The sequence below is a fragment of the Anser brachyrhynchus genome, assembly GCF_964034855.1.
Source record: "Anser brachyrhynchus genome assembly, chromosome: 11".
In the NCBI taxonomy this organism is placed as follows: Eukaryota; Metazoa; Chordata; class Aves; order Anseriformes; family Anatidae; genus Anser; species Anser brachyrhynchus.
In genome coordinates this window covers 14,230,270-14,253,581 of record NC_137706.1, presented here as the reverse complement: position 1 = coordinate 14,253,581, position 23,312 = coordinate 14,230,270, and the positions used below count along the sequence as shown (strand labels likewise).

At 53.6% G+C, this 23,312-nt stretch overlaps 2 protein-coding genes across 5 annotated transcripts in view; one reads left to right on the top strand and one right to left on the bottom strand.

Moving 5' to 3' along the window:
- FANCI (FA complementation group I) overlaps positions 1-14,028 on the top strand; it is a 25,962-nt gene extending 11,934 nt beyond the window's left edge. For 2 of the 4 annotated variants that reach the window (XM_080607626.1, XM_080607629.1), the window contains 19 exons: positions 306-407; positions 1,227-1,409; positions 1,505-1,626; positions 2,022-2,186; positions 2,848-3,027; positions 4,315-4,478; positions 4,851-4,927; positions 5,399-5,515; positions 6,341-6,392; positions 6,977-7,104; positions 7,232-7,300; positions 7,417-7,504; positions 8,378-8,562; positions 9,440-9,496; positions 9,575-9,634; positions 10,360-10,446; positions 11,558-11,653; positions 12,221-12,346; positions 13,074-14,028. In XM_080607626.1, the coding sequence (XP_080463752.1) occupies positions 306-407; positions 1,227-1,409; positions 1,505-1,626; positions 2,022-2,186; positions 2,848-3,027; positions 4,315-4,478; positions 4,851-4,927; positions 5,399-5,515; positions 6,341-6,392; positions 6,977-7,104; positions 7,232-7,300; positions 7,417-7,504; positions 8,378-8,562; positions 9,440-9,496; positions 9,575-9,634; positions 10,360-10,446; positions 11,558-11,653; positions 12,221-12,346; positions 13,074-13,139 (2,124 nt within the window). In that variant the 3' untranslated portion in view covers positions 13,140-14,028. The remainder of the gene's footprint in view (positions 1-305; positions 408-1,226; positions 1,410-1,504; positions 1,627-2,021; positions 2,187-2,847; positions 3,028-4,314; positions 4,479-4,850; positions 4,928-5,398; positions 5,516-6,340; positions 6,393-6,976; positions 7,105-7,231; positions 7,301-7,416; positions 7,505-8,377; positions 8,563-9,439; positions 9,497-9,574; positions 9,635-10,359; positions 10,447-11,557; positions 11,654-12,220; positions 12,347-13,073) is intronic. The other 2 variants (XM_080607627.1, XM_080607628.1) reach the window with 2 other exon arrangements.
- POLG (DNA polymerase gamma, catalytic subunit) lies at positions 12,751-23,312 on the bottom strand. Its single transcript, XM_080607630.1, has 23 exons — positions 23,155-23,312; positions 21,704-22,318; positions 21,424-21,619; positions 20,796-20,963; positions 20,500-20,646; positions 20,271-20,350; positions 19,864-20,046; positions 19,640-19,782; positions 19,436-19,562; positions 19,122-19,346; positions 18,923-19,040; positions 18,711-18,770; positions 18,440-18,562; positions 18,082-18,242; positions 17,871-17,924; positions 17,683-17,800; positions 17,324-17,459; positions 16,998-17,244; positions 16,782-16,904; positions 16,370-16,541; positions 15,855-16,063; positions 14,719-14,879; positions 12,751-13,586 (listed from the first exon to the last, which is right to left on the bottom strand). Exons 1-23 carry the CDS (start codon positions 23,295-23,297, stop codon positions 13,525-13,527), a joined length of 3,771 nt encoding a protein of 1,256 aa, XP_080463756.1. The 5' UTR covers positions 23,298-23,312; the 3' UTR covers positions 12,751-13,524.

The window sequence follows — 23,312 nt, the reverse complement described above, 5'->3', positions numbered from 1 at the left end:
ACTGCAGGTGAAACACAAGTGGCGTTGCGTGTTGAAGCAACACAACAGGAAGTGGTCAGATAGACTTGTTTCAGTGCAGTGACCTGGCCTTTTAGCTGAGAGGCACGAGAGCAACTGGAGAGGGGATTTTAATTACTAGCAGAGCAGATGGTGTGGCTGAGTTACGTGTATGGTCCCATTACCATGGTGCTGGTTTCTCCTTTGTAGAATCTGAGATAAAAGATCATCGTATTCTGTATTCAAACAACTCAAGAGGCTCAGTTACTAAGTAACTGGTTATTTTTATTTCGTGTTTTCTGTGGCAGATAAAACAATATTACTTGCCCCAGCCAGACCTCCTACCTCCACTGAAACTTGAGGGTTGTATTATGGCTCAAGGAGATCAAATCTTTCTGCAGGAACCGCTGGTAAGAGCTATATTGGCTGGCCACAGCTGCGAGTTCATCTGTTCCATAGGATTTTAGTTGTGCTGCTACATGAGCTGAATACCTTGTATTTCTTCAACCTCTTCTAGCTTGGAGCAATTCTTTTAATGACAGTAGAGCTGGGCGTTTCACCCCTGCCTGAGGCTATCTATCAGAGCTTTGTTAGCAAAGTGGTTTGGGGGACCTGTGTGAAAAATGCACGAGGAGTAGTGTCCTTCTGTTATCTTCTATCAAGCTCACTCTGTTATTTTTCCTCCTTCAACTTAATTCTGCATAAAATAGTCGTGCAGTGTGTGATGTGGGGGAAGAATCTGCCCTTTGATCTTGTTCCTTTGATATTGGTGCAGATGAGATCTCGATTCATAGGATTTCCAAGGGAACAAATTCCAATTCATTGCTTTGTTTTTCCCTAAGGAAGCTTCCATGCTGTGCTGCAGTAGCACACCCAGGAAGGGAGCAGACACTTCAGCTACAGTGAGGGCCCTCTTGGAAATTCCCTTTCTGTCTCCTCCAACAGTTAAAGTAGCAGGGTTGTGGGAGCTAAGTCTGTACATCCTGTGTAGGCAAGCTCACACAGACAATCTTGTCTGAAGCTAGAACTCTTTAACTGTGTGCAGGGTTACAGAAAGCCTCTTCTGGGAATTAGGCATATTCTTGAGACTGACATGAACCTCTGAAGGCACCTATGGTTCTTTGCATCAAGCTATAATGGTCCAGCCTGTGACGTTGAACGGGCTGTCCTCATCTGACAGCAGTCTCTTTCTAGAAGGCTGAATGTGACTGTGTGGCTGCTTCCTTCAGGCCCATCTGCTCTGCTGTATCCAACACTGTCTAGCCTGGTATAAGAGCACCGTGCGTTTATGCCAAGGAGCTGAAGATGACGATGAGGAGGAGGAGGATGTGGGATTTGAGCAAAACTTTGAGGAGATGCTAGAATCTGTCACACGACGGATGATCAAGAGTGAGCTGGAAGACTTTGAACTGGTAAATCAGATTTTCAGTTTGACTCAGTGACAGAAGACACTGAGTTCTTGTCAGGTTTTGAAATAATTTTTTCACTTGTTTCCTTTACTTCTTAGGATAAATCAGCAGATTTTTCTCTGTCTTCTGGTGTTGGTGTAAAGAATAACATCTATGCCATCCAGGTGATGGGAATTTGTGAGGTTCTGATTGAGTACAATTTCAACATAGGGAATTTCAGGTAAAACATCAAATCTTACCCTCTAGCACTAGCTGTGCTATGCTGTGCCTTGCTCTTCGGAGTGCAGGACACAGACTCTGCAAGCACAGGGTAATAGTCCCAATGCGGAGTCAGAATGATGTTTTCTGAGTGTATGTGCCTTGTGGCACAGATATTCACAGAACCTTGGGAGTGTCTTCTGAATGTCATGTGTTGTGGGAGATGTGATACAACATTTTGTAGAAGGGCAGGTCAAGAAGGAGTGGATGAGGTATACGCTGTTAGGGAGGCAGGGAGATGTCATGTCATAGATTTATCATCTAGAAAGTATCTGTGTAATTTGGCAGCTGAAGCTTCAAATGGGGAACCTTAAGACTGGAGTTTCTCCTCTAATGCTTTCCTTTGCTTTATTGCAGTAAGAATAAGTTTGAGGATGTCCTAGGCCTGTTTACCTGTTACAACAAACTCTCTGAAATCTTGAGGGAGAAAGCTGGAAAGAACAAATCTGCCTTGGGCAACAAAATTGCACGGAGCTTCCTGTCCATGGGTTTCGTATCTACTCTGCTCACAGCTCTGTTCAGGTGAGAAGCTGTCCCATCTGGAGTAGCTTTCAGGCCCGCTCACGAGCTGCTTCCATGGTGTCTGCATGCTGGCTGGTCTTGTGCACTGTGTACACCATACAGACGTTTTCATTTCTGTACAAAGCCTCTGTGGTAACAGCACTTAGTGTCTGGAGGGCAGCATCACAGTCCAGGCAGGAACTGTAGCTATGAAATTTATGGTACTGACCAACCGGCTTTGCTGGACCTTGCTTATGACTTAAAAGGTTTGGAGAGTTCCTATTCCTACAGTCCTGGGCCGTTCCCAGTCAATAAGTTCCAGTGTTTGAGCTCCAGTCTTCTATGGAACAGAGTCTGATATCAATTTGAACCGTGCCAGTTAGTGTACTTGGAAATGCTGGTAGAGCTCTGTCTTCCAAGTGTTCTCTCTAAGCTACCAAAGCAAAGGGTCTTTTTCACCCTGGATTCAGCCAGTGAGTTTTTTTTTGTGTAAATGCATATTTAGGGTTTGAATTTAATGTGGCAAACTGAAAGCAAGCAGTAGGTGTAGTGATAGTTCTGTTCTATACGGTGCTTTGCTTGTGACTTGAGCTCTGGTGTGAAGAGACGAAGTGCTGATAGGCCATCCCTGTGCTTTTTTCAGTGCATCCTCAATTCCCTGACAGTGCTCTTGATTCTTCAGGGACAATGCCCAAAGCCACGAGGAGAGCCTGGCGGTTCTGCGCTCCAACACAGAGTTCTTGCGCTATGCTGTCAGTGTAGCCCTGCAGAAGGTGCAGCAGCTGGAGGAGACAGGACAAACCGACGGGCCAGACGGACAAAATCCTGAGAAGATGTTTCAGAACCTCTGCAAAATCACACGGTGAGTCACTGTGGAACGTGCAGTCATCAGCCCTGAAAAGCAGCAATGCATTTTGGGGAGTTTAGATTCTCATGGTTTTGAAAGAAGAATGCAGTCTGTAACTGAAACAGTTATTATCACTGGAATTAGATTGTTGCCTTTCTTTGCTCCTGAGAAATCAAGTGGAGCAACTATGGTTTCGGTGCCAGAGTGAGTGATACAACTCTTAACTTTTTACTTTAGCCTGGAAGAACCAAACAACATCAAACTCTCATTTTAATCCTCTTTCTGACTTTTGGTTCATCACTTATAGTCACAGGGGAGGTAGCGTGGTTACAGGCTAGATTCTTGAGGCCTCTGGAAAGCTATGAAATTAAAATTCACTTCACTGTAAAACAGGTATAAGAGGGACACCAGCTTCAGAAAACATTTTTTTTTAGGACATTTGCAAGGTGTTTGAAGATACTCAGGCATCTAATCTTTTGGAAATCTGAGAATGTTAAGCAACTAAATGTCTTTTAGGATCTGGGTCGTATGTGCAAGTGGTTGTTTCAGATCCCTCTCAGCAGAGAGCACAAAAAACAAATTACCTGTATATTTTGTGTCTCATCCCATAGATGAAACTGTTTTTGTTGCAGTCACTGGAGCTAAATATGAGCTACATGTTTGCGTGATTGGATATGGAAATAGAGTAAGTTCATCTACACAACAGAGAGAACTAATGAGAAGAAAGGAGAGAGAATAAGAAAGGGAACAAGAACAGTTAGAGGGGCAGGAAAAAGGTGTTTGCCTGCAAATAGAAATGTCTCCTCTAGGCCAAACAATTTAGCTTTCTTCGAAGCTTTTCACTTTGCTTTGCCTGCATTTACCTTTCTGATTTTATTTATATAGAGCCCTGTGGAGATAACTGACATTTCACAAATTTAAACTGCCAAGAGATGAGCTGTTCTTGTCATTGACGGATTTGACACCAGTGGTCAGTGTTTGGGTAGTCTGAGACAGAAGGAAAACTGCGTGAAAGAAAGGAGTCCTTAAAAATGGACTTGGGATTGGAAGGTCCCTTGGCATGTGGGAAGGATTAAGTTATTTAGCTGTGCAGGCAGAAAGCAGTGGCTGTTTGGCTCACATTGAAACAGCCTTTAGAGTGGATCTCTTCTCCCTCCTCTTCCTTAAAGGAAAAAGACTTTCCAGTTTAGTTATATTAAAAATATGAACTGAAGATTCTGTGATTAGCCGAGTTCTAGGCTCTTGCAATGTGCAGCCAGCTTTACTGGAGCGTGTGTTGTCAACTCCTCTCCCATCCCCTAGGGTTCTGCTTTGGAGGTACACTTCAATTCCCACTGTTGTTGAAGACTCTGGGAAGAAGAAAGGCAAAAGCATTTCCCTGCTGTGCTTGGAAGGTTGTCTGCGGATCTTCAACACGGTGCAGCAGCTGTACGCTGCAAGGATCCCCCAGTTTCTACAAGCCCTGGGTAGGCATGTGGTACAATTCTGCTCTGGTTTCTAGCCTTCATGTCCCAGCCCATGTGTGTTCTTTATCCATAAATAGCTAGAGAGGTCCAGTCCTGGTCCCTCAGTAGCAAGGAGGGCTTAGTAGCCATGGATTTTCATGCCAGTTCCAGAGATACGTTTACCTGCTATCACTCTGTCAGCAGAGGATAGTTGGGGTCTGATATAGTGTTCTATCTGAGGTTTGCCTTTAGCACGTTTTTGTGCTCACCACGGTTTTACCGTCTGTATTCCTTCCCTAGCTGCGAGCAGTTGCAGTCTTTCCTACTTTTGGAAATAAATCCTGTATTCTGCTCTTGGCATTTAGCTCTTTTCTGCACCTCTCTGTCTGCCAGATATTACTGATGGTGACGCAGAAGAAGCGGATATTAATGTCACGGAGAAAGCTGCCTTCCAGATCCGACAGTTTCAGGTAAGTACCACTGTGTGCTGCAAGTGTTCCAAAGCACTTGTAATTCTGGCAGAAAATGCTGTTAGTTCTCGTGCTTGACCATAGAATCAAGTATACACTAGCAACTCTGACACTCTGAGTCATTGGCTGTTCAGAAAAGTTTCTGATCCTTAAGGAAGGCTTCTTCAGGGCAGTGTGCAGAGCAGGATTGAAGTGCACGTGTATTCAGAGAGCTCTAAGGTCCTGCAATGCAGCACAAAGCATACCTGAGTAAGTTGTAGAAGTCACACTGAATCAAACATGGACCTCTGAGTAAGCACTCAAAAAAAAAAAAATCTGTGCTCCTTAGAAGATTCCTCTCATTATATTCTTTGTCATTCTTGAACATTGCCAATTCTTTTATATGATGCAGCTTCTGATTATTTACTTCTTAAAACGTCCCCGCAACAAGCATGCATGCTCAGTGTCTCTGTCCTTTCTTCCCGTGATCAGAGGTCTCTGGTGAACCAGTTCAGCAGTGCTGAAGATGACTTCAACCCCAAGGAAACACAGTTACTTGTCACCGTTCTCTCCACTTTGTCCAAACTCCTGGACCCAACGTCTCAGCAGGTACTTCATAACCTTCTTGGGGTGGTGAGGATGTGTGTAGCAATCATAGGTGTGGGAAGAACATTACCAGATTGAGTTGATATCTGAGGGCTTTGATCTGGGCTTTGACGTGTGTGTGTGTGTTCATGTTCTAGCCTCCTGCAGACCAGACCATGTCAAAACAACAGTTTTAGTAAGCTGTCAAGCATTATCTTGTCAAATGCCTGCAAGCACAGTTAAGAACAAGTTGCTTTCCCACCCTCCCCCTTGCACATTCTGATGCTGCCTTTGGGCATCTGGAGCCCGAACTGCTTGTTTCCATGAGAAGCAACTCCTAATAGAGCCTAGGTGTGGTTTGGCTTCCACGTGGGAGTAAAGTCAAAAAAGGCCAGCAGATCTGTGACTAGTCCAAGTACAGCTTTTCAGAAAGGATTGGCCGAGTGCCTAATTTACTCCATGCAAGGGTGCGTTTTCTAAAGCACAGATGAGAGGTGCCCCAATTTTACCTATTAGGCACTGCACTAAAAGTGTGCTAGAAGTCTGGAGTCATCATTTACCTTAAATTAAATGGAGCAGTTACTCTGTCGGAGGGAAGGTATAGCCATTCCTGTGTCCTGCATCTCAGCTTTTGACTTGTTAGTAGGTTAAGTGTCTCTTGTGGAATTTAACAGAGCATGGCTGAGTGCCCTTCTGCCAGAAGGGGACTCTGCTGGTCTCCCGTTGCTGTGATTCATTGTCTTGAATGACCTCTTTTTGTGTTTTTGTTTGCTAGCTTGCTTGTTTTTGTTTAATTTTGTGTTTTGAGTTCTGTTTCAAACCCTTAATATTTTTTCTCCTCTTATACAGTTCCTTCAGTTCCTGACATGGACAGTCAAAATTTGCAAAGAAAATGCTCTAGGTAAGTAAGCTTTGAGGGGTGTGTTCAGATGTGATGTCTCAGGTCTGTTACTAGACTCTTGAATGCTCTGCTCTTTTTTCTGTTTTCATCTCTTTCTTGCAGATAGATTCAGGTCCTATCCTGTGGCAGATTGCCATGACTTTGTGTTTATTAGCATGGGTATTAGGAAAGAAACTTCATCTCTATAAATATTAGAGCAGCTGAAAAAAGAAGCCACTTGACTTTTTTTCTCTTGTTACTTAGTGTACCTGTTGTTCAAATTTGGATTTGTATTCTGGAAAAACATTACTCTTGCCAGAGTTTGTATTGTGCTTACTCGGTGCTTCTGAGCACTATTTTCCTGTGAGACGAGAGCTCTGATATTCCCCCTTGTAACATTATGTTCAGTGCCCATTGTTGTAAACTCTGCTGTTGCAACTAGAGCATGTTGATAGGGTTTTCATTTACTGTGTATTGTTTCTGGGAGCGTAGACTTAAATCCATAATGAATCTGAGGCTTTCCCTCAATGGATGTCTGATGTTCCTGAATAGTGAAAGGAGTTCTACATCCGCTAACATCCTGCTTTACTTCCCTTCCCCCACAGAGGACCTCTCTTGCTGTAAGGGTTTGCTGACTCTCCTTTTCAGTCTCCATGTTCTGTACAAGAGTCCTGTCAGCCTGCTGCGTGAACTTGCACAAGATATCCATGCTTGCCTGGGAGACATAGATCAGGTATGATGCAGAGTCCACAGCAGCTTACCCTCTCTTCACTTAGTTCTGTCAGGGCAGAACAGATAGAGCAAACCACACAATAGGAGCTGAAGTTTTGCTCACCAGAATTTTTCTCTCCCCCCACCAGGACATAGAAGTCGAGAGTCGGTCCCATTTTGCCATAGTGAATGCCAAGACTGCAGCCCCTACTGTCTGTGTGAGTCAAAGCTGTGTGGACGGAGCAACCAGCCACTCTGCTACAAGTGGCTTGTAGATTTCTGTTGTGTCAAACTCCTCCAAGAACCTGTTTTGTTATTGCTGTTTCTGTCTTAGCTGCTGGTTCTGGGTCAGGCAGATAAGGTCCTTGAAGAGGTGGATTGGCTTATCAAGAAACTCACCAGTCTGGGATCGGACACATCAGGTAATAGCAGTGGCCCACTTCTTACTGTTACACCTTTGTCAAAGACAGACGAAGACAAAAAGGTATTTCAGGATTCCCAGGTAGCATCATCTCAGGGCGGATAAACTCTCCCTTGAGTTGGTTTCACATCAACAGTGAGAGTTGTCACAACCCCTGTCCCAGTTATTTTCCCTGTGCCACACTGGTGTGTTGTGGTTTAACCCGGCTGGCAGCTAAACACCACACAGCCGTCCGCTCACCCTCCCCCCTCCCTCTCTGGGATGGGGGAGAGAAACGGGAAAGTGAAGCCTGTGAGTTGAGACAAAGACAGTTCACTAAGACAGGAAAATAATAATAACAATAACAATAATAATAGTGATAATGGTAATAGTATTAACAATAACAATGTGCAAGAAAACAAGTGATGCACAATGCAATTGCTCACCACCCGTTGACCGATGCCCAGCCTATTCCCGAGCAGCCGGCCCCCCCACCCCGGCCAGCCACCCCTATATATTGTTTAGCATGACGTCAGATGGTATGGAATACCCCTTTGGCCAGTTTGGGTCAGCTGTCCTGGGTCTGTCCCCTCCCAGCTCCTGCTGCACCCCCAGCCTGCTCGCTGGCAGGACAGAGCAAGAAGCCGAAAAGTCCTTGGCCTGGTGTAAACACTGCTCTGCAACAATTAAAACATCAGCATGTTATCAGCGCTCTTCTCATCCTAATCCAAAACACAGCACCCTACCAGCTACTATGAGCTACTTAACTCTGTCCTAACTGGAACCAGGACATGGTGTTATGTGCACCTGACAAAAAGTGGTCTTTTGTGTCTCCCACCTGCCTAATTTGGCTTGTTAGACACACATTTATATAGTATTCCTTTCTTTCTACTAGAAGATTCTTCTCAGGCATCAAACCAAACCCAGGCTCTGGAGAAAGGCATAATTCTGCAGCTGGGAACTCTGCTGACGGTATTTCACGAGCTGGTGCAGACAGCACTTCCTGCAGGGAGCTGTGTGGACACGCTGCTGAGAAGCCTCAGCAAGACCTACACAATCCTCACCTCCCTCATCAAACATGTGAGTGCAGCTCTGCTGACAGTGGGCTGGCTGGGATCTAAAAACTTTTTCCCCATCTGCCTCAGCGAGCTCGCAGTGACCCCTGGCAGCAGCCATGCTCAGGACTGGGCTGTTCATCTCTTGTATAAAATGAGTCCTTATTCTGTTGGCTTTTATGCATTCAGTTTTGTGACCTTTCCACAGCAGTGATAGGTATACCAGGGGAGATAAAGGAAAGCTTTTCTCCAGCTGACTTTGACTGCACTTGGCTTATACTGGTTCTTTCCAGCGTCTCTTGTAGGCACTAACAATATTCTCACAGTGCTCAGCAATCCTGCCCTTGCCACTCATTCCCATGTAAGGCTCAAAGCGTTGGACCTGGGGCAACTGGGACATGAGCTCAGACTGGGGAACTCATCTGAGACAAGATGATGAATTCCCTGGAGCTCTCACAGCTCTGGAATGCAGAGGTCATTTGGGCTGTAGCAAGCCGCTGGGGAGGATAGTTCTTGCAAATGCTGCCCTCCTCACTGCGAGCGGTAGTGCTACTCCTGTAACCTCTACAATACTGTACGTGCTTCAGCAGTCATGGTTTCAGAAGAACCCAACTTATGTTCAGGCAATCTATGGTGTTCCTCATTTCTTTCTGAACATTGGCATAGGAAAGAGTTTTTCTTTAAACAAAAACAAGACTTGGATGCTCTGGAAATGATACCCTGCTGTCTTCTGATTTGAGGACAGCCGGCAGCCCTCTGAGCTCCTCATCCTTTTGTCAGAACTTCCTTTCTTAATTGGTCAGTGGCAATTGAATGAGCTGCTTTGAGCCCGTGCCTGAAAGTACAGGTTGTTGGATGGGAACAGTGCTTCTAGAAGAGACTCATTCATGTTTTCTTTGCAGTATATTCAAGCTTGCCGCAGCACCTCGAATACGATTCCAGGAAGGCTAGAAAAGCTGGTGAGTGTGAGCAAATTGCTGGAGGAAATGGCTCATTGCCTTGAGCTGGGAGTAACACCAGCCTCTGCTTCTTTGCAGGTGAAGCTCTCGGGTTCCCATTTGACCCCACAGTGTTACTCATTCATTACTTATGTACAGGTAGGATCTAAAATAACTGTGGCAAAATCATACTTCATCTGTCTGATGCTGAGTGGTGAATCAGATGCAGTGCATGGGCACCTTTTGGGATTATTAATCTTCTTGACATGACTTGAATGTCTTATATTTTAAGTTTTAATATGTCAAATAATAGTGTAAGACATTTCAGTACCATTGGGACCAGGCGTGTTGATTTCTGTTTGAGCAGGGAAGGAAGAAAATGTTTAGGGAACTGGTTTTTAGCTTTCTAATTTTTTATTTCCCCTTCTGTTCACGTGGCTTTTTTGTACGCAGTTGATACTGCTGTTAATCACAGTGGCAAGTAAAGGTCAAGGACACTGCGGTCGTCACAATACAAAGCCCTGTGGGTGCCAAAGACAGCAACCTGGGATGAGATTTGTCTGTTTAGACACGAAGTGGGTGCTTGAGCGAGGACCAAAGGACTTGTAAACCAGACCTGGCATGTTGGGGAAAATACAGTGGCATGCAAAGCTCTTGTTCCTGGGGATGTCTCACACATACGTGCTTCTGAATGTATAAACCGTGAAGTTATTTTCTTCCCTTCCTTTTTTTGTGAGATTCCATCCTTACGTACTGCCTTTCTGTCATGTAGCTGGTAAATGCTGTGTTAGCTGGCTAGAGCAAAGCCTTCTGTGGCCTTACTTGGCTGGCCTTTCCTTCCCTGTTTACCCTCTAAGACCACATCTTTTGGCTTCCTTCTTTAGAACATTCATAGTGAGAGCTTAAGCTTTGTAGAAGAGAAGAAAAAGAAGAAGAAAGAAGATGAAGCTGCTGCAGTCTCCACAGTCATGGTGAGGTTGTCTTGCTCTCTATTAGAATATGGGCTACATTTGAACTTGGGATCATACCTCAAGGCTTGCTTTACCTGGTGGCTTCTTAGAGATCACCAATGGCACATTGTCATTGGGCCTTTAAGCAAAAATCTAATTTCTTCAACCTGAACTTCAGCGAAAAGTTTACGAAAAGTGAAACAAACAAAAATACTAAATGCAGGCTAAAAGCTCCCAGGGATGGAAAAAGGTCAAGTCTGGATAGTTTGTGTTGTCTGACTATTCTCTGTTTGGGGTAAGCTATGAAATTACATAAATGGAATAATTTATTGGAGCCAATACTCCATGCTATTTAAGTGTTTGTTAATTTTATCAGTAGTTTTAAAGATAAAATACTGGATTCCATTAAAGTAAAGCAGCTGATAATGTCTGGCTGATTTTGTTAGGAGCAGGTAAGCAGCAGGCTGGCAGGTTCCTGGCCTTTTGTGTCCTCTGTTTACGCTCCTTGTTGGTGTCTCCTGTCTTGTCTGTTGTCCCAGACATTCCTGTGATGCTAAGTGTTTAAAAACCACAAGCCTGATCTTTCTAGCCACTTCCTGAGTGTGTGGAAATATTAAGAAATGCTGCACATCCTTTTGCCACTCCCCTGTCAGCATGGGGAACAAACATTAGTGGTGTAAAATATACAGGGCAGAAATGTGATGAAACAGCAGTGTGCTCATTGCCTGGAAAGCATAGGCTTAGAATGTCTTTGCAGAGCTGGAGCAGAGCGAGTTCTGCTCTGGCTGTCAGGCATATCAGGGCTGTGGACTGAGGAAAAAAATATATATACTTGAAAGAGCCTCACTGCAGAACCATTCTGGGAGGCACTTTAAGCCCAGCAACAAACTAGGCTGGCAAGGCTTGGTGAGGCAGGACTGCTATGGAACAAGGCTACTGAAGGCAATTCTCTGAACTGGAGTGGTTGTGGCCTTCGTGTCATGCTACAGCATCACTGGCTTGTAGGGGAATCTAAACTGCTGCTAGAAATACAGGTGCCATAGCTGGGATGCTTGTTAGTGATGACTATACCAGGCAGACTTCATGCTGTTCGCTTCAAATCTGCCCTGTCTCCCACCTTTCTGCGTTTCAGGCTAAGGTGCTTCGGGATACCAAGCCAATCCCCAACCTGATTTTTGCAATAGAGCAATATGAGAAGTTCCTTATCCATCTCTCCAAGAAATCAAAGGTAATGTAAAGCAGAGGTCTTCCGTGATACGATCTCAATGGAACAGTGGTACCATGGCATGGTAGAAGGCTACTGCTGTTTTCACTTTATAAAAAAATAAAATAAAAAATCTCTCCATTGCTGCTCAGATTAGGAAAGTGTAAGAACCTCACCCTTCTTTCAATCTTTGCCCAGGCTCCTGGCTCAACTAAACCAAATTGCTGTCACCCTGATATCAGCAGGGATCAGTGGCAGTAGTGCCTGTGACCTGTTATCTTACGGTTTCCGGGAGAGCAGAAACATAATGCTGGCTTACCTCATCCCACCCCCCAGCCTGTTCCTTGAACAGGAGAGCAATGTACCAAGATGAGGTACTACATGAGAGTTAGAATAATTGGCAAGCACCGGGCTCTTTTAAAAACATAAACGGGCCACTGGATTCCATAGGGGCAGGTGCTTTTTCACCTACTTCTTGCTTCAGTCCTACATCATTATCACGATAGACTTCATTCTAGTTCTGTGTGTAGGACTAGGCAGGGTAGAAAATTAAGCTTATGCCGTATGTCCTGCCCCCTCCGGTTGCTGCAGGTGAACTTGATGCAATATATGAAGCTAAGTACCTCCCGGGACTTCCGCATCAACGCATCCATGCTAGACAGCGTGTTGCAGGAGCATAACACAGAGGATGCTGAAAATGAACCAGACAATGACCAGGTGAGAACTCATTTAGCTGCTGTTACTGTTGGGTTTCTGCTGTCCTGCTGCCACGTGTACGTGTGAGCTGTTTAGGTATATGTAAAACTAGGCCAGTTTTGTCTCCCTTGGGTTAGCCTTCGCTTTAATACTGAGCTAACGGGAGTGAGCAAATAGCCCTGAAGTGTTCCCTACAGTCCAGCCCTCTGCCTTGAGTGACCTTTGTGTCCATGTACCAGTTGGCTGCATGCCTGGCGTTAAGCAGGACTGTTTATAAACCTTCTTGTTTGCCTCTGCCTGTCTCAGCAAGCAGAGAAGTCTGTCAGCATTGCCTGAGGCCCGACTGGCTGGCCTCCTCCAGCAGACAGTGCTGGGGAAGGTAGCACAACTTGTGCTGGACAAAAGATACGCCACTTGCCTTTGCTGATTGTCCAGGTTTTTATTGGTGCTTTTGCCCATATTTCCCAGAGTGTAATCAGCATCAACAAGCCAGGATCCTGCACTGAACAACCAGGCCTTGTCTTGTGCCGTTCAGAACCTGGGGTCTGAATTCCAGCATGAATTAAAGAGGTCCAGGGGGAAAGTTTCAGTGGGTGAGAGGAGTCCCCTATTTCAGGCCATTTTTGCTAGGGAAGAGAAAGTGCTCAATACTGTTCTGTCAGTCTGCTTTCCTAAAGTAAACACTCATTAGAGTACTCACACAAAAACATTCATACTTGGTACTGCTACTCTCTCCTTCTCTCTCCAGTCCACCACAGCAGAGCAGCCAGATGAGAACCAGGAACCCAAAAAGAAGAGACGGCGAAAAAAATAAAGGTGTGGTTGCCACTGCTGCCCCCTCCTTCTACAGTGCCTGTTCTGTGGCATTCACCTTGGTCTTGAAGAACCGTGTGTACAGAGATAGTAGTTTGTTGTTTCTCTTGTCAAATACTTAAGACTTCTTTCTTCATGCCCAGGGATGTGCAAACAGTGACTCTTGTAAAGCGTCGCAGGTATTAAAGCTGGCTGCTGCCCTCAGAAATGCCTCTGCCATTCAAACATGCTGCTACCACAGTTCTTTTCTCCAGGAACATCCCTTCTTCCAGCAACAAGCAAGCAGCTCAACCAGGATCAGTCCCTGACAAAAGATGTGCTCCTGAAAGGACAGCCAGGTTCTGGCACCCTCTCTGGACAGCTGTTGTTCTGGCACTCGAGCGTCATCACTTCTTCTCCAGCGAACCTTTGGTTATTTCAAGAAGCTGATATATATCCAGTGCTTCTCCTGGAAGACAATGGGACAATGAGTTCCTTGCATTCTGCAGTACAATTACAGACTGTACAACATACGAATAAGAGAGTAACAGTAATTATTTGCTTTTAGCTCAGAGCATGTAGCACAGAAAGCCCTAAATTTATTCAAACTTCTGGTTTGTGTGGTGCTGTGAGTGCAGAAAACAGCACCAGTAGGACGCAGCAAAGAGGGGCTGTTCTCCCTTGGAGCTGAAGCTCGCTGCTGTGCGTAGCGCCCAAGAAGCAGAGAGGTGCCAGCTTCCTCTGGAGAGCCAGCAGTATGGGCTGTGTTACATTTCTGCTGACCTCGAGGCACTTATTTGCTTTGTTCTTGATGAGAACACAAGTACCCTTTTTGCCCACAGAGCCCAGATTCTTCTTCTGAAAGCACACTTCACCTGTAAAACTCCTAATAAATGTTGCTTAAGGCTGAACTGTCTGATGTGTTCAATAACTGACAGAACAAATCTGAGGGCAGGTTCCTCTTATCTGGCAAAACGTTGCTGCATAGTGAGGAGGTGCTATTTAAAGCGGCTCCCAGCCAACGATTAAATGTTTGTTTGCAGCAGTTAGAGGGTTACGTCAGGTGCAGACAGGGACAACTGTACACCTCGGGACTGCTGGGGAAGAACACAGCCCTGCCAAGGCTGAAGCGTGCAGGATGGGCTGGCTGGGCTCTGAACCCAGCTCTGCTGAGCTGAGGGAGAGGGCGGAAGGAGAGAAAACACTGAAGGCCAGAAATGTTTGGGCCTGGAGGATAAAATATACACAACCGTAGAGCTATCTCATTTCAGAGAGGGAACAAGTCCATCTTGGGCTGTATTTAAAAGACTAGAGGAAAGCGCATCTCCCTCTGAGGGGCACAAAGCGAACCTGTGCACGGGCTAACAGAGCCAGCCCCTGAGTTCTTTATCAGAAATAGGTGGAAGCAGCAGCACAAACTGCTCGGGCACTGAGAAAGGGGAGCAAGGCAGAGGGGCTGGCACCAGCGTGTAGGGGCCTGAGGCGCTGGGGCTGAAGGGATGAGCCCCTGGGGAAGGGCTCTACCTCCAGCAGCAGTGCGGCTCCTGTAGGGCCTCCAGCTTTTATAGGGGATGGCGCTCGAAGGGCTGCTTGCTGCTCACCTTCAGGGATGCCGTATTTCTTCTCCATCCCCGTGGGGTTTGACGGAGTCACGCAGTTCATGGTCACCTCCTTCCTTAAGCACCGGTCAACATCCACGGCGCTGAAGAAGGCCACCGACTGCGGCAGGTCCTGGAGGCCCAGCTTGTAGGCAAACATGCACCTGGAACCACAAGGAGAGCAAGTGGGGCCGTGCCACACCGCACGCGGCTCCGTCACACCTGGGCTGCAGCAGGCAGCGTGGCACAGCCCTGCAGGGGACAGAACAGGGGCGCCAAATTATGTCCCATGGGGTCCCAGGCAGCAGAAAATTCCTTGTAGGCAGCACCCCTTGGGGAATAAAAAAAAAAAAAAAAAGCCAGGGAGGTTGCTTAATGGAGAAGCTTATTGCCCAGCCTTTTCTTTCACCACGAGCACCGCTGGTTCTCCGCTGGGGAAAGAACTCCGTGGCCTTTTTTTGAAAGGCAGAAACCAGCCACCACTTAGAAGTTAGAGCGAGCCCGCTAACTTCTCGCACGCTCAGCCAGCTCTCCTCTTACTGCACGCGGGGGGCTTTGATCAGCCGCAGGTTGGGCTGGAACAAAGGCGGCCTCGCAAAACAGCGGGCAGCCCTCGGCGCAGATTGCTTTGCACCCATGTCAGTCAGCGGCTGGAAGACAAAGTGCGTTGTAAGCGCCGGGCAGCGGGAGGGTCAAGGACTGCCACAGGAGCTGTGAGAGGAACGCGGCACCGCCAGGTTCAGCCTCCTAGGAAGAAAGGACAAACCCAGCCCTTCACTCCTGCCTAATCCTCCCACGCAGAGCAGATGTTGGATTTGCCCAGCAGGAAGCCCTGTGCTCGCAATAGCTGGGATAAAGGCACAAACATCAGGGCGGCTTCCCCCGCTGCGAACGCTGCCTGGGCACAGAAAAGCTGTTTGCTGTATCCTTACCTCAGCCCGGCAGAAAATAGCTCTGCTTTCGGCCAGCTCCTCTATAAACCACATGCCATAAAGCACGGGGAAGGGCATTGTGTAGAGCTGACGGGAGCCACAGCCCCGCGTAACGGGAGGAGACGCGCTCAGGATTGGCCCCAGGAGGGGTCCCAGCCCCACATCTCTCTCCCGGCCCCGTCTCTCTCCCTCAGCCCCCCAGCTCACCGTGTCAGCAGGTTGGTGATCTGCAGGGCCAGGGCCGCCCGGTAGCGGTCCTGCTCCTGGACCAGGTAGCGCACCTCGTCGTGGATGCTGATGCAGAAGCGCCCGTTGATGTCGAACTCCTCGAAGAGCCACTTCATGGAGACCAGCATGAGGTGCAGGTAGTCGACGGCCGAGCTCTGCACCACCCAGTTCACTCTGCTGGTCAGAAACTGGGGAGAGGAAACGCAGAAATGCTGCTCAGAGAAACACCAGGAGAAACGCTGTGAGAAACATGAGGAGAAATGCCCAGAGAAATGCTCTGAGAAACGCTCGGGGCCTGGGCCCGTTCCTCTCAGAGGGGCGAAGGCTGTTCAGTCAGGGTTCCTGTGTTTCCCCTGGCACACAGATAGAGAAAAGGGGGACAGGACCCAGCACCTACGGGTTTCTTCTGCGGCTCCGAGGGGTTCGCAGGGTTTCCCGCGCCTCAGGAGGGCAGAGCTGGGGTCCGCCACAGCAGCACCGAGCCCCGGCCTCACCTCCCCCTTGGCCACAGCGGGCTCCAGCGCCCTGCTGATGTGGCAGCCCAGCACCGGGGTCTGCGGCGAGGAGGACAAGGCGATGCTCTCCAGCTTGTTGAACATTTCGGATTCGGTGCCGCCAGCCCACAACCGGTGGCCCACCACGTCCCACTTCTTCTTCCTTCGGGACCTGTCGGGGCAGAAGGCGGGTTTGCTGGAGTCTCAGACACCCTCTTCTGGTTTGGGGGCAGCCGGGGGAGCCCCCGCAGCCGTCTGCTCACACACTGGGAGAGACTGGGAGCACCCCAGTCCCATGGACAGGGACCTGAGACAGCTGGGACCATCCGGCCCCTTTTTTGCCCACCAGCCGTGGCCTTCCCCGCCTCACGCCCCTGTCCCACGAACACCGTCTGGGGTCACAGCATCTCACTTTCTCGCAGCTTCCCTCTGGAGCCGGTGGACATCCCGGGCTGACACCGAGCCATCTTCCGCCCTGTCCACAGCCAGGTCCAGCTCCTTCACCAGCCACTCGCCCTCCTCGCTCAGATGAAACCTGGGCAGCAACATCCAGGCGGGGGTAACCCACAGCCAGGTCCCACGGGGACACCGTCCCCACGCACCCTGCAGCCCCCGGGGCAGCACCCACCTGCGGATGCCCTTGGTGACCGCGTACATCTGCTGGGCTTTCTCACGCGCCTGCTCCTGCGTCAGCCGGTGGTTGAACTGCATCAGCAGGCGCTCGGCGAAGGGCTGCCCGGCCCCGTAGATGCGCCCGTAGTTGAAGACTTTGGCGTGCTCCCGGCTGATGCCCACCGTGGCGGCCGTCTTGCTGTGCAGGTCCGTCCCGTTGCTCTTCTTCCCCTGCAGGGTCATCCAGCCGAAGGCCGTGCACCCTGCGGCGAGGAGGAAGGAAGGGGCTGAATGCCGAGCGTTTTGGGGGTGCTGACGCCCCACCGGGGGCGCCCCGCTCACCGTGCATGCCGGCGAAGTGCGCCTCGCCCAGGATGGCGGCTATCCAGAGCTCCTGGGAGTCCACGTCCGCGCCCACCAGGGAGTAGCCGGGTGGCACCTGGACCATGGCTTTCAGCTCGCTGCCCACGCGGTCGGCCTGTGGGACGGGGTGCCCAGCTCAGCATACCCCGTGCAACGCCCCCTCCTCCTCTGCAGCATGAGGACAGCCTTCCTCCCCCTCCTCTTCCTCCTCCTCCCGCATCCCAGCACGGCTCCCACCTTCCCCAGCTCCGTCTTCCCATACAGAACACACCCGCCACCCCAAAACCACACAGACGCCCCCCTTGCCGTGCCCCAAAATCCCCCGAGCGCGGCCGTACCCGGGCGTTGCTGGCCGTCAGCCACGTGGGCTCCACGGCCCGCCGGGTGATGGTGCCCGCGGTCACCACCTGCGGCAGGATGGCTCCGTAGTCGTCCTCCTCGTTGTAGTCTGGGTGCCTGGGACAGGGGCAAAGGGTGAGCCCCAGCCCGACGCAGCCCTCCCGGCACCATCCGTTCCCCTCCATACCTTGTCACGGCGCGAGGCAGCTCCCCTTTCTTCAGCCACACCACCATCTGCGAGCTGCGGAGGCACGTAAGGGCATATAGGGTGCTGAGCACCCGTGGCTACAGGGACCCCCCAGCACCAATACAAGCTCTGAGCACCCGTAGGGACTCAGACACACATATACGTACTCTGAGACGTGTGGGAAGGTGGCAATCGGGCCGGGGCTGCTCACCTGATCCGCTTGTGAGCGTTCCTCCAGAAGGAGATCATTTTGTTGATCTCCAGGGCTCTCGTCCCGTGGGTGCGTCCCACGGCAGCCCGCAGGGTGCCGTCCTCCATGCGGGGCAGGAAATCCTTGGCAAAGGGGCTCCCGACGTTGTTAGCGTTCCCGTCCTTTAGCAGCAAAGAGATTTCGGGGCTCAGCGTGCCACCACTCGGCGTCAGCACAGCCCCGTGAGCCCTCATGCCCGCCGGGAAGGGATTAAGGATATTGGAAGAGAGAGCAGGACATTAGGGGGGAGCCGGGCCACGGGGCAGGGCGATGCAGCCCCATTTGCTGGGGAGGGCTCAGCACCAAGCCCCCGCCTTGCCTTGTGGGGCAGCTTGAAGAACCAGCACCCGGGGACGTCGACGTCGTTGTAGGGCCCATTGCCGTGGTGGTACGAGGGCCGGCTGTCCGCCTCCACCAGCTCGCACCGCTCGTCCCCCTCCTCCTGCAGCCGGTGACACGAGGCGTGGGGGGCACGGGGCCCTCCTGCTCCGCGCAGGCACTCGCTGGGAGCCCCCAGCACGGGGCAGGGGGACAAATCGAGGAAACGGGGATGGATGCACGGTCCCATCCCCGCAGCAAAGCCCGTTTACCTGCACCAAGCTCTGGTCCGCCCTGCCCTCGTCCCCCTCCAGCTGGCTCAGCTCCTCCACCTGCGGCAGAGAGGGGCCGCCCCAAAAGGACCAGGTTAGGCACCTTATTAAAGAGGTTTTCTCTCTGCTGGTTTTTACGGGTGCATTGGAAAAAAGCCCAGCCCCAGCACCAGGAGGCCTCCTCCCAGCGGGGCCCCCCCCCAGCCCGTCACCTTCTGCCACATGCTGCTGCCGTCCATCACCAGCAGCTCGTCCTCCACGCTCGCCTCCTCCGGGGGCTGCTCTCGGCCCTTCTCCAGCCGGTGCTGCCGGCACAGCTGCTCGATCGCCCTGTAGCCACGGAGCCACGATGAGGACGCGGCCACGCGCCGCAGGCGAGCCCCCACGGAGCGCCCCCAGCATCCCCCTCACCTGTGGGGGCACACGGGACCCCCCGCCTCCGGGGGGGCTGCCGGCAGGTTGTCCTGCCGCCCCGGCACCAGGTAGCCCCAGCCGTGCTTCTCCGAGTAGTGCAGGGGGAACCCGTCCCAGGCCAGGCGCATCAGCTTGGGGGTCACCCTCATCTGCAGGCTGATGAGGCTGGGCCCCGGCACCCAGCCCTCCTCCTCCAGGCGCGGGCACAGCTTGCGGTACCACCTGGGGGGGGGGGGGTGACACGGGGGGTGGCGATGGGACAGGGAGCGCGGAGCGAGCCCCCCCGGCCACCCCCGCGGTCCCCAACTCACCCCGGGTGGCCGGGGAGATGCTGCAGCTTCTTGGGCTGCAGCGTGACCGTGTCCTTCAGGCGCTGCAGGAGGGCACCGCCCTCGGGGGCTGCTTTCAGCTCCTCGTCCTCGCTGGGGGGGCCGGGGTCTGGCAGGGCACGGGGGGTGGCCTGGGGCTGAGCATCCCTCGAGCCCCGGGTCCCCCCCGAGCCCCCCTGCGCTCACCTTCCTGCCACTCCTGCGCCAATCCTGCCCCGGAGGCTTCGCCGCCGTTCACCTTCTGATCCTTCTTCTTCCTCGGGGGTTTCTTCTGCTTAAACTCCTGCGTGTCCCACTCCAGGTCCCACAGCCAGGGGTCCTCCTTGTACCTGCCGGCACGCCGTGGCCGTGCTCCAGCACCCATGGGTGGGGGCACGGCGCCGCGCCCTCCCCTCGGCTGGCCGTGGTACCTGTCCCCGTGCAGCAGCTGGCAGGCGTCGTTGGCCAGGTTCATCAGGGACTTCTTCATCTCCTTCTGCAGCTCCTCGTAGGTGCCCTGGGCGTCGTCCAGGTACCTCTGCCAGTTGCCGTTGACCGGCAGGTAGGACACCCCCATCTCCAGCATCCCTGCGAACGTCACGGGGTGGGGGCACCTGCAGCCCCAGGCAGCCCCGAATTAGGTTCCTCCCGGAGCAAAGCTGCCCCCCAAGCAGCAGATCGCAGCTCCAACGGCTGCCTGCTCCTTCTCACCCACAGACGGGGCCGAGAGCCCCCTGGAACGGGGCTCAGCACCCTCCCGGCCTCCCCAGGGACGGATCAGCCACATCCCGTCCCCAGCAGACCCACGGAGCCCCCGCCTCCAGCCGGGACCCCTCACCTCTCCATGAAGAGCGGCAGCTGCTCCTGGAACACCTCGTGGGTGGCCCGGACATCGCGGGCGCAATACGACATCAGGTCCTGGGGGCACGGCACGGCGTCACCGGGAGCAGGAGGGACCCACGGCCCCCTGCACGGCTCACACGCGGGCCCAAAGCCCTTGCACCGAGACGGGAAGCACCCCACAGCTCCTCCCGCCCCGCTCCCATGCCCAGCATCACCGCCCGCACCTGGAAGTGATCCCTGATGTCAGCCATGGTCCCCTTCACAAACAGCTCCCGCGCCTCCTTCTCCAGCGGCTCCCCGCCCACGTAGAGCGCGTGCACGTCCGCCAGGTTGTTGATGCTGCTGACGTGCACCCAGTCCCACGCCGTGACCTGGTGGGCGCAGAGGACAACCGCGTTATTTTATTTTAGCCCGTGCCCGTCTGGACGGCGCTGGGAGCGATTCGCCCAGCAGAGCCGCCCCAAAATCCCTGGGCACCCCCGGGCGCAGGAGGCGGGCAGCGGCGCGGCCCCGCACTCACCGCCGGCCCCTCGGCTTTGCTGCGCGTCTTCTTGATGTGCTGCTTGACCTGCTGCAGCCCCTTCCTCTTGCCGTGCTTCGCGGCCATCCAGAGGCTGCGCTGGAAGCCCGTCAGCCCCGAGATGGCCATGTGCATGCTCATGGTGTCCAGGAAACGCACCCGGGAGCCCTGCCAGGAGAGAGGAGAGGTGGTGCCGGGCATGCTGGAGGAGAAACGTGCTGCGAAACTGCTGAGCTGCGAGGCCTTGCTCAGGCTGCTTGTGCCGGGGCCAAGCTTTGCCTCCCAGCACCCCTCTCCTGAGGGCATGGAGCTGCCCGTGGCCACCTCGGAGCTTGTGATAACCTCACGGGACGCACGAGCACCTCCCAGTAAATCCTTCCCACTACGGCCTCTCGTGCGGGGGACAAACGCAAGGCATGGAGCTGGTGCTGCCAAACGAGGCCAGCACAACCCGGGGCTACTCGTGCATAACAGCACTGCCAAAACCACCCCGAAGAGCGGACACAAATTATCTGGGAAGCAGACCCCAGGTGCCAGCACGAAGCATCGCCACGGGTCGCGCCCAGCCCTCGTTACACGCAGCCAGAGGAGCAAGGCGGGCAGGATGAGCCACCAGGGGACAGGGCACCTGGATGAGGTACTGCTCCTTGATGAACGCCCGATCGAAGGCCACGTTGTGCCCCACCACCACGCGCTCCGGCCAGTCCTGCCGCCCAGCGCAGCCGGCGCCCGCCGCGCTCTCCAGCGGGATGAGGTCCGCCAGGGTCAGGCGGCTGGACCAGGAGTAGCGCTGCTCCAGCAGCCTCCTGCTGCACCACGAGTACCTGCGGGGCACACGGCCGTCAAAACGACTCAGGGGCTGCGCACCGAGACCCACAGGGGACCCAAACCCCGCGCCGGCATCTCACCAGGCGTGCGGCGAGACCGCGACCGCCAGCGTGGGGCACTGCCCGTCGGCCAGGCACACCTCCACGTCCAGCACCACCGCCCGATCCCGGGGGAAGTCGACGGGCTCCGGCCGGCCGTCGGGGCCGTAGCGGGTCCAGCCGAGCTGCCAGGCCCAGCTGGGGGGCACGGGGGGCAGCCGGCAGCGCAGCAGCTCCTCGGCAGCCTCCAGGTAGGGAAGGCTCTGCTTCTGGGCCAGCAGGCGGAAATGCTCGTCGATGTTGTCCCCGTACATGCGGGGCAGGCGCAGCTCCACGTCGGGCAGCGCCGAGGTCTCCTTGCCCCACAGGTCGTGGCGCCGCAGGTGCTCCACGCTGCGCCGCACGGCCGCCTCCGAGTAGCCCACCCGGGCCCCGCGGAAGATCTGCTCGTGCAGGCTGCGGGACAGCATCTGGATGTTGAGGGGGTTCACGCGGCGCTGGCCCTTCTCTGCGTCCTCAGCCGCGCCCTCCGGCAGCGGGTGGCCGGCGAAGGAGCTGGAGGCGCAGCGCCGGGGCACGCTGCTGGGGTGCAGCGCCCGGCCTCGCCGCAGCGCACGCCGCATGGTGCCCGCTGCGGGGGCCTCTGGCCGCAGGGCCCTGCGGGAGGAGCAGCGGCAGGAGGTGAGCTCGGCACCGCTCGGCCCCTCGCGGGACAGCCCCGACGGCGGCTGCGGCACGCGCGGCCGTGCACAGCCCGCTGCAGGCGCGCGCCCTCCCACCTCTGGGCGTTACTTCGCGCACCGCCCCACGCAGCCCGCCTGCGGGCGTGCACGGCCCTGGGAGCCCGCGCCCGCACCTCCCGCAGCCGCGCACCACCCCGCAGGGGCGCAAACCCCCGGCAGGTGTGCAAACCCCCCTGCAGAAGTGCAACGCCCCCGGCGGGAGAGCAACCCCTCGCCGGCGTGCAAACCCCTTGCACGCATGCAAGCCCCCCATGGACATGCAACCCCCCCTTGCACGCGTGCAACCCCCTACAGACATGCAACCCCCCCTTGCACGCGTGCAACCCCCTATAGACATGCAAACCCCCTTGCACGCGTGCAACCCCCCCGCAGGCATCCAAACCCCTTACCCGCGTGCAAACCCCCCTGTAGACGTGCAACACCCCCGGCAGGCGTGCAAACTCCTTGCACGCGTGCAAGCCCCCCCATAGACGTGCAAACTCCTTGCACGCGTGCAAGCCCCCCCATAGACGTGCAAACTCCTTGCACGCGTGCAAGCCCCCCCATAGGCGTGCAAACTCCTTGCACGCGTGCAAGCCCCCCCATAGGCGTGCAAACCCCTTGCACGCGTGTAACCCCCCCCATAGGCGTGCAAACCCTCCCACAGCCGCACAACCCCCCGTAGACGTGCACACCCCCCCCCCCCGGGCGTGCAACCCCCCCCCGCACACGCGCACCCCGTTCCCGCCGCCCCGCCCCGCACGCGCCCACCTGGGCCCAGCGCGCGCCGCCCGGCCCCGTCCCGCGGGCGGAACCAACCGGGAGCAGCGCGGGGGAGCTTCCGGCTGCCGCTGACGTCCCCACGCCGCTCGGCGCTGCCCGGCCCCCTCCCCCCCCCCCGCCCCCGCGCACATCGCACGGCCCGGCGG

Bases quoted from the DNA above. Each gene is read 5' to 3' on its own strand.
- POLG (XM_080607630.1), bottom strand. From the start codon at position 23,297: ATGTGCGCGGGGGCGGGGGGGGGGGAGGGGGCCGGGCAGCGCCGAGCG. The intron at 18,563-18,710 runs GTAAACGGGCTT...CACCGGCTGCAG, and splicing joins CGGACCAGAGCTTGGTGCAG to GAGGAGGGGGACGAGCGGTG. The intron at 18,243-18,439 runs GCAAGGCGGGGG...TTGCTGCTAAAG, and splicing joins TCTTCAAGCTGCCCCACAAG to GACGGGAACGCTAACAACGT.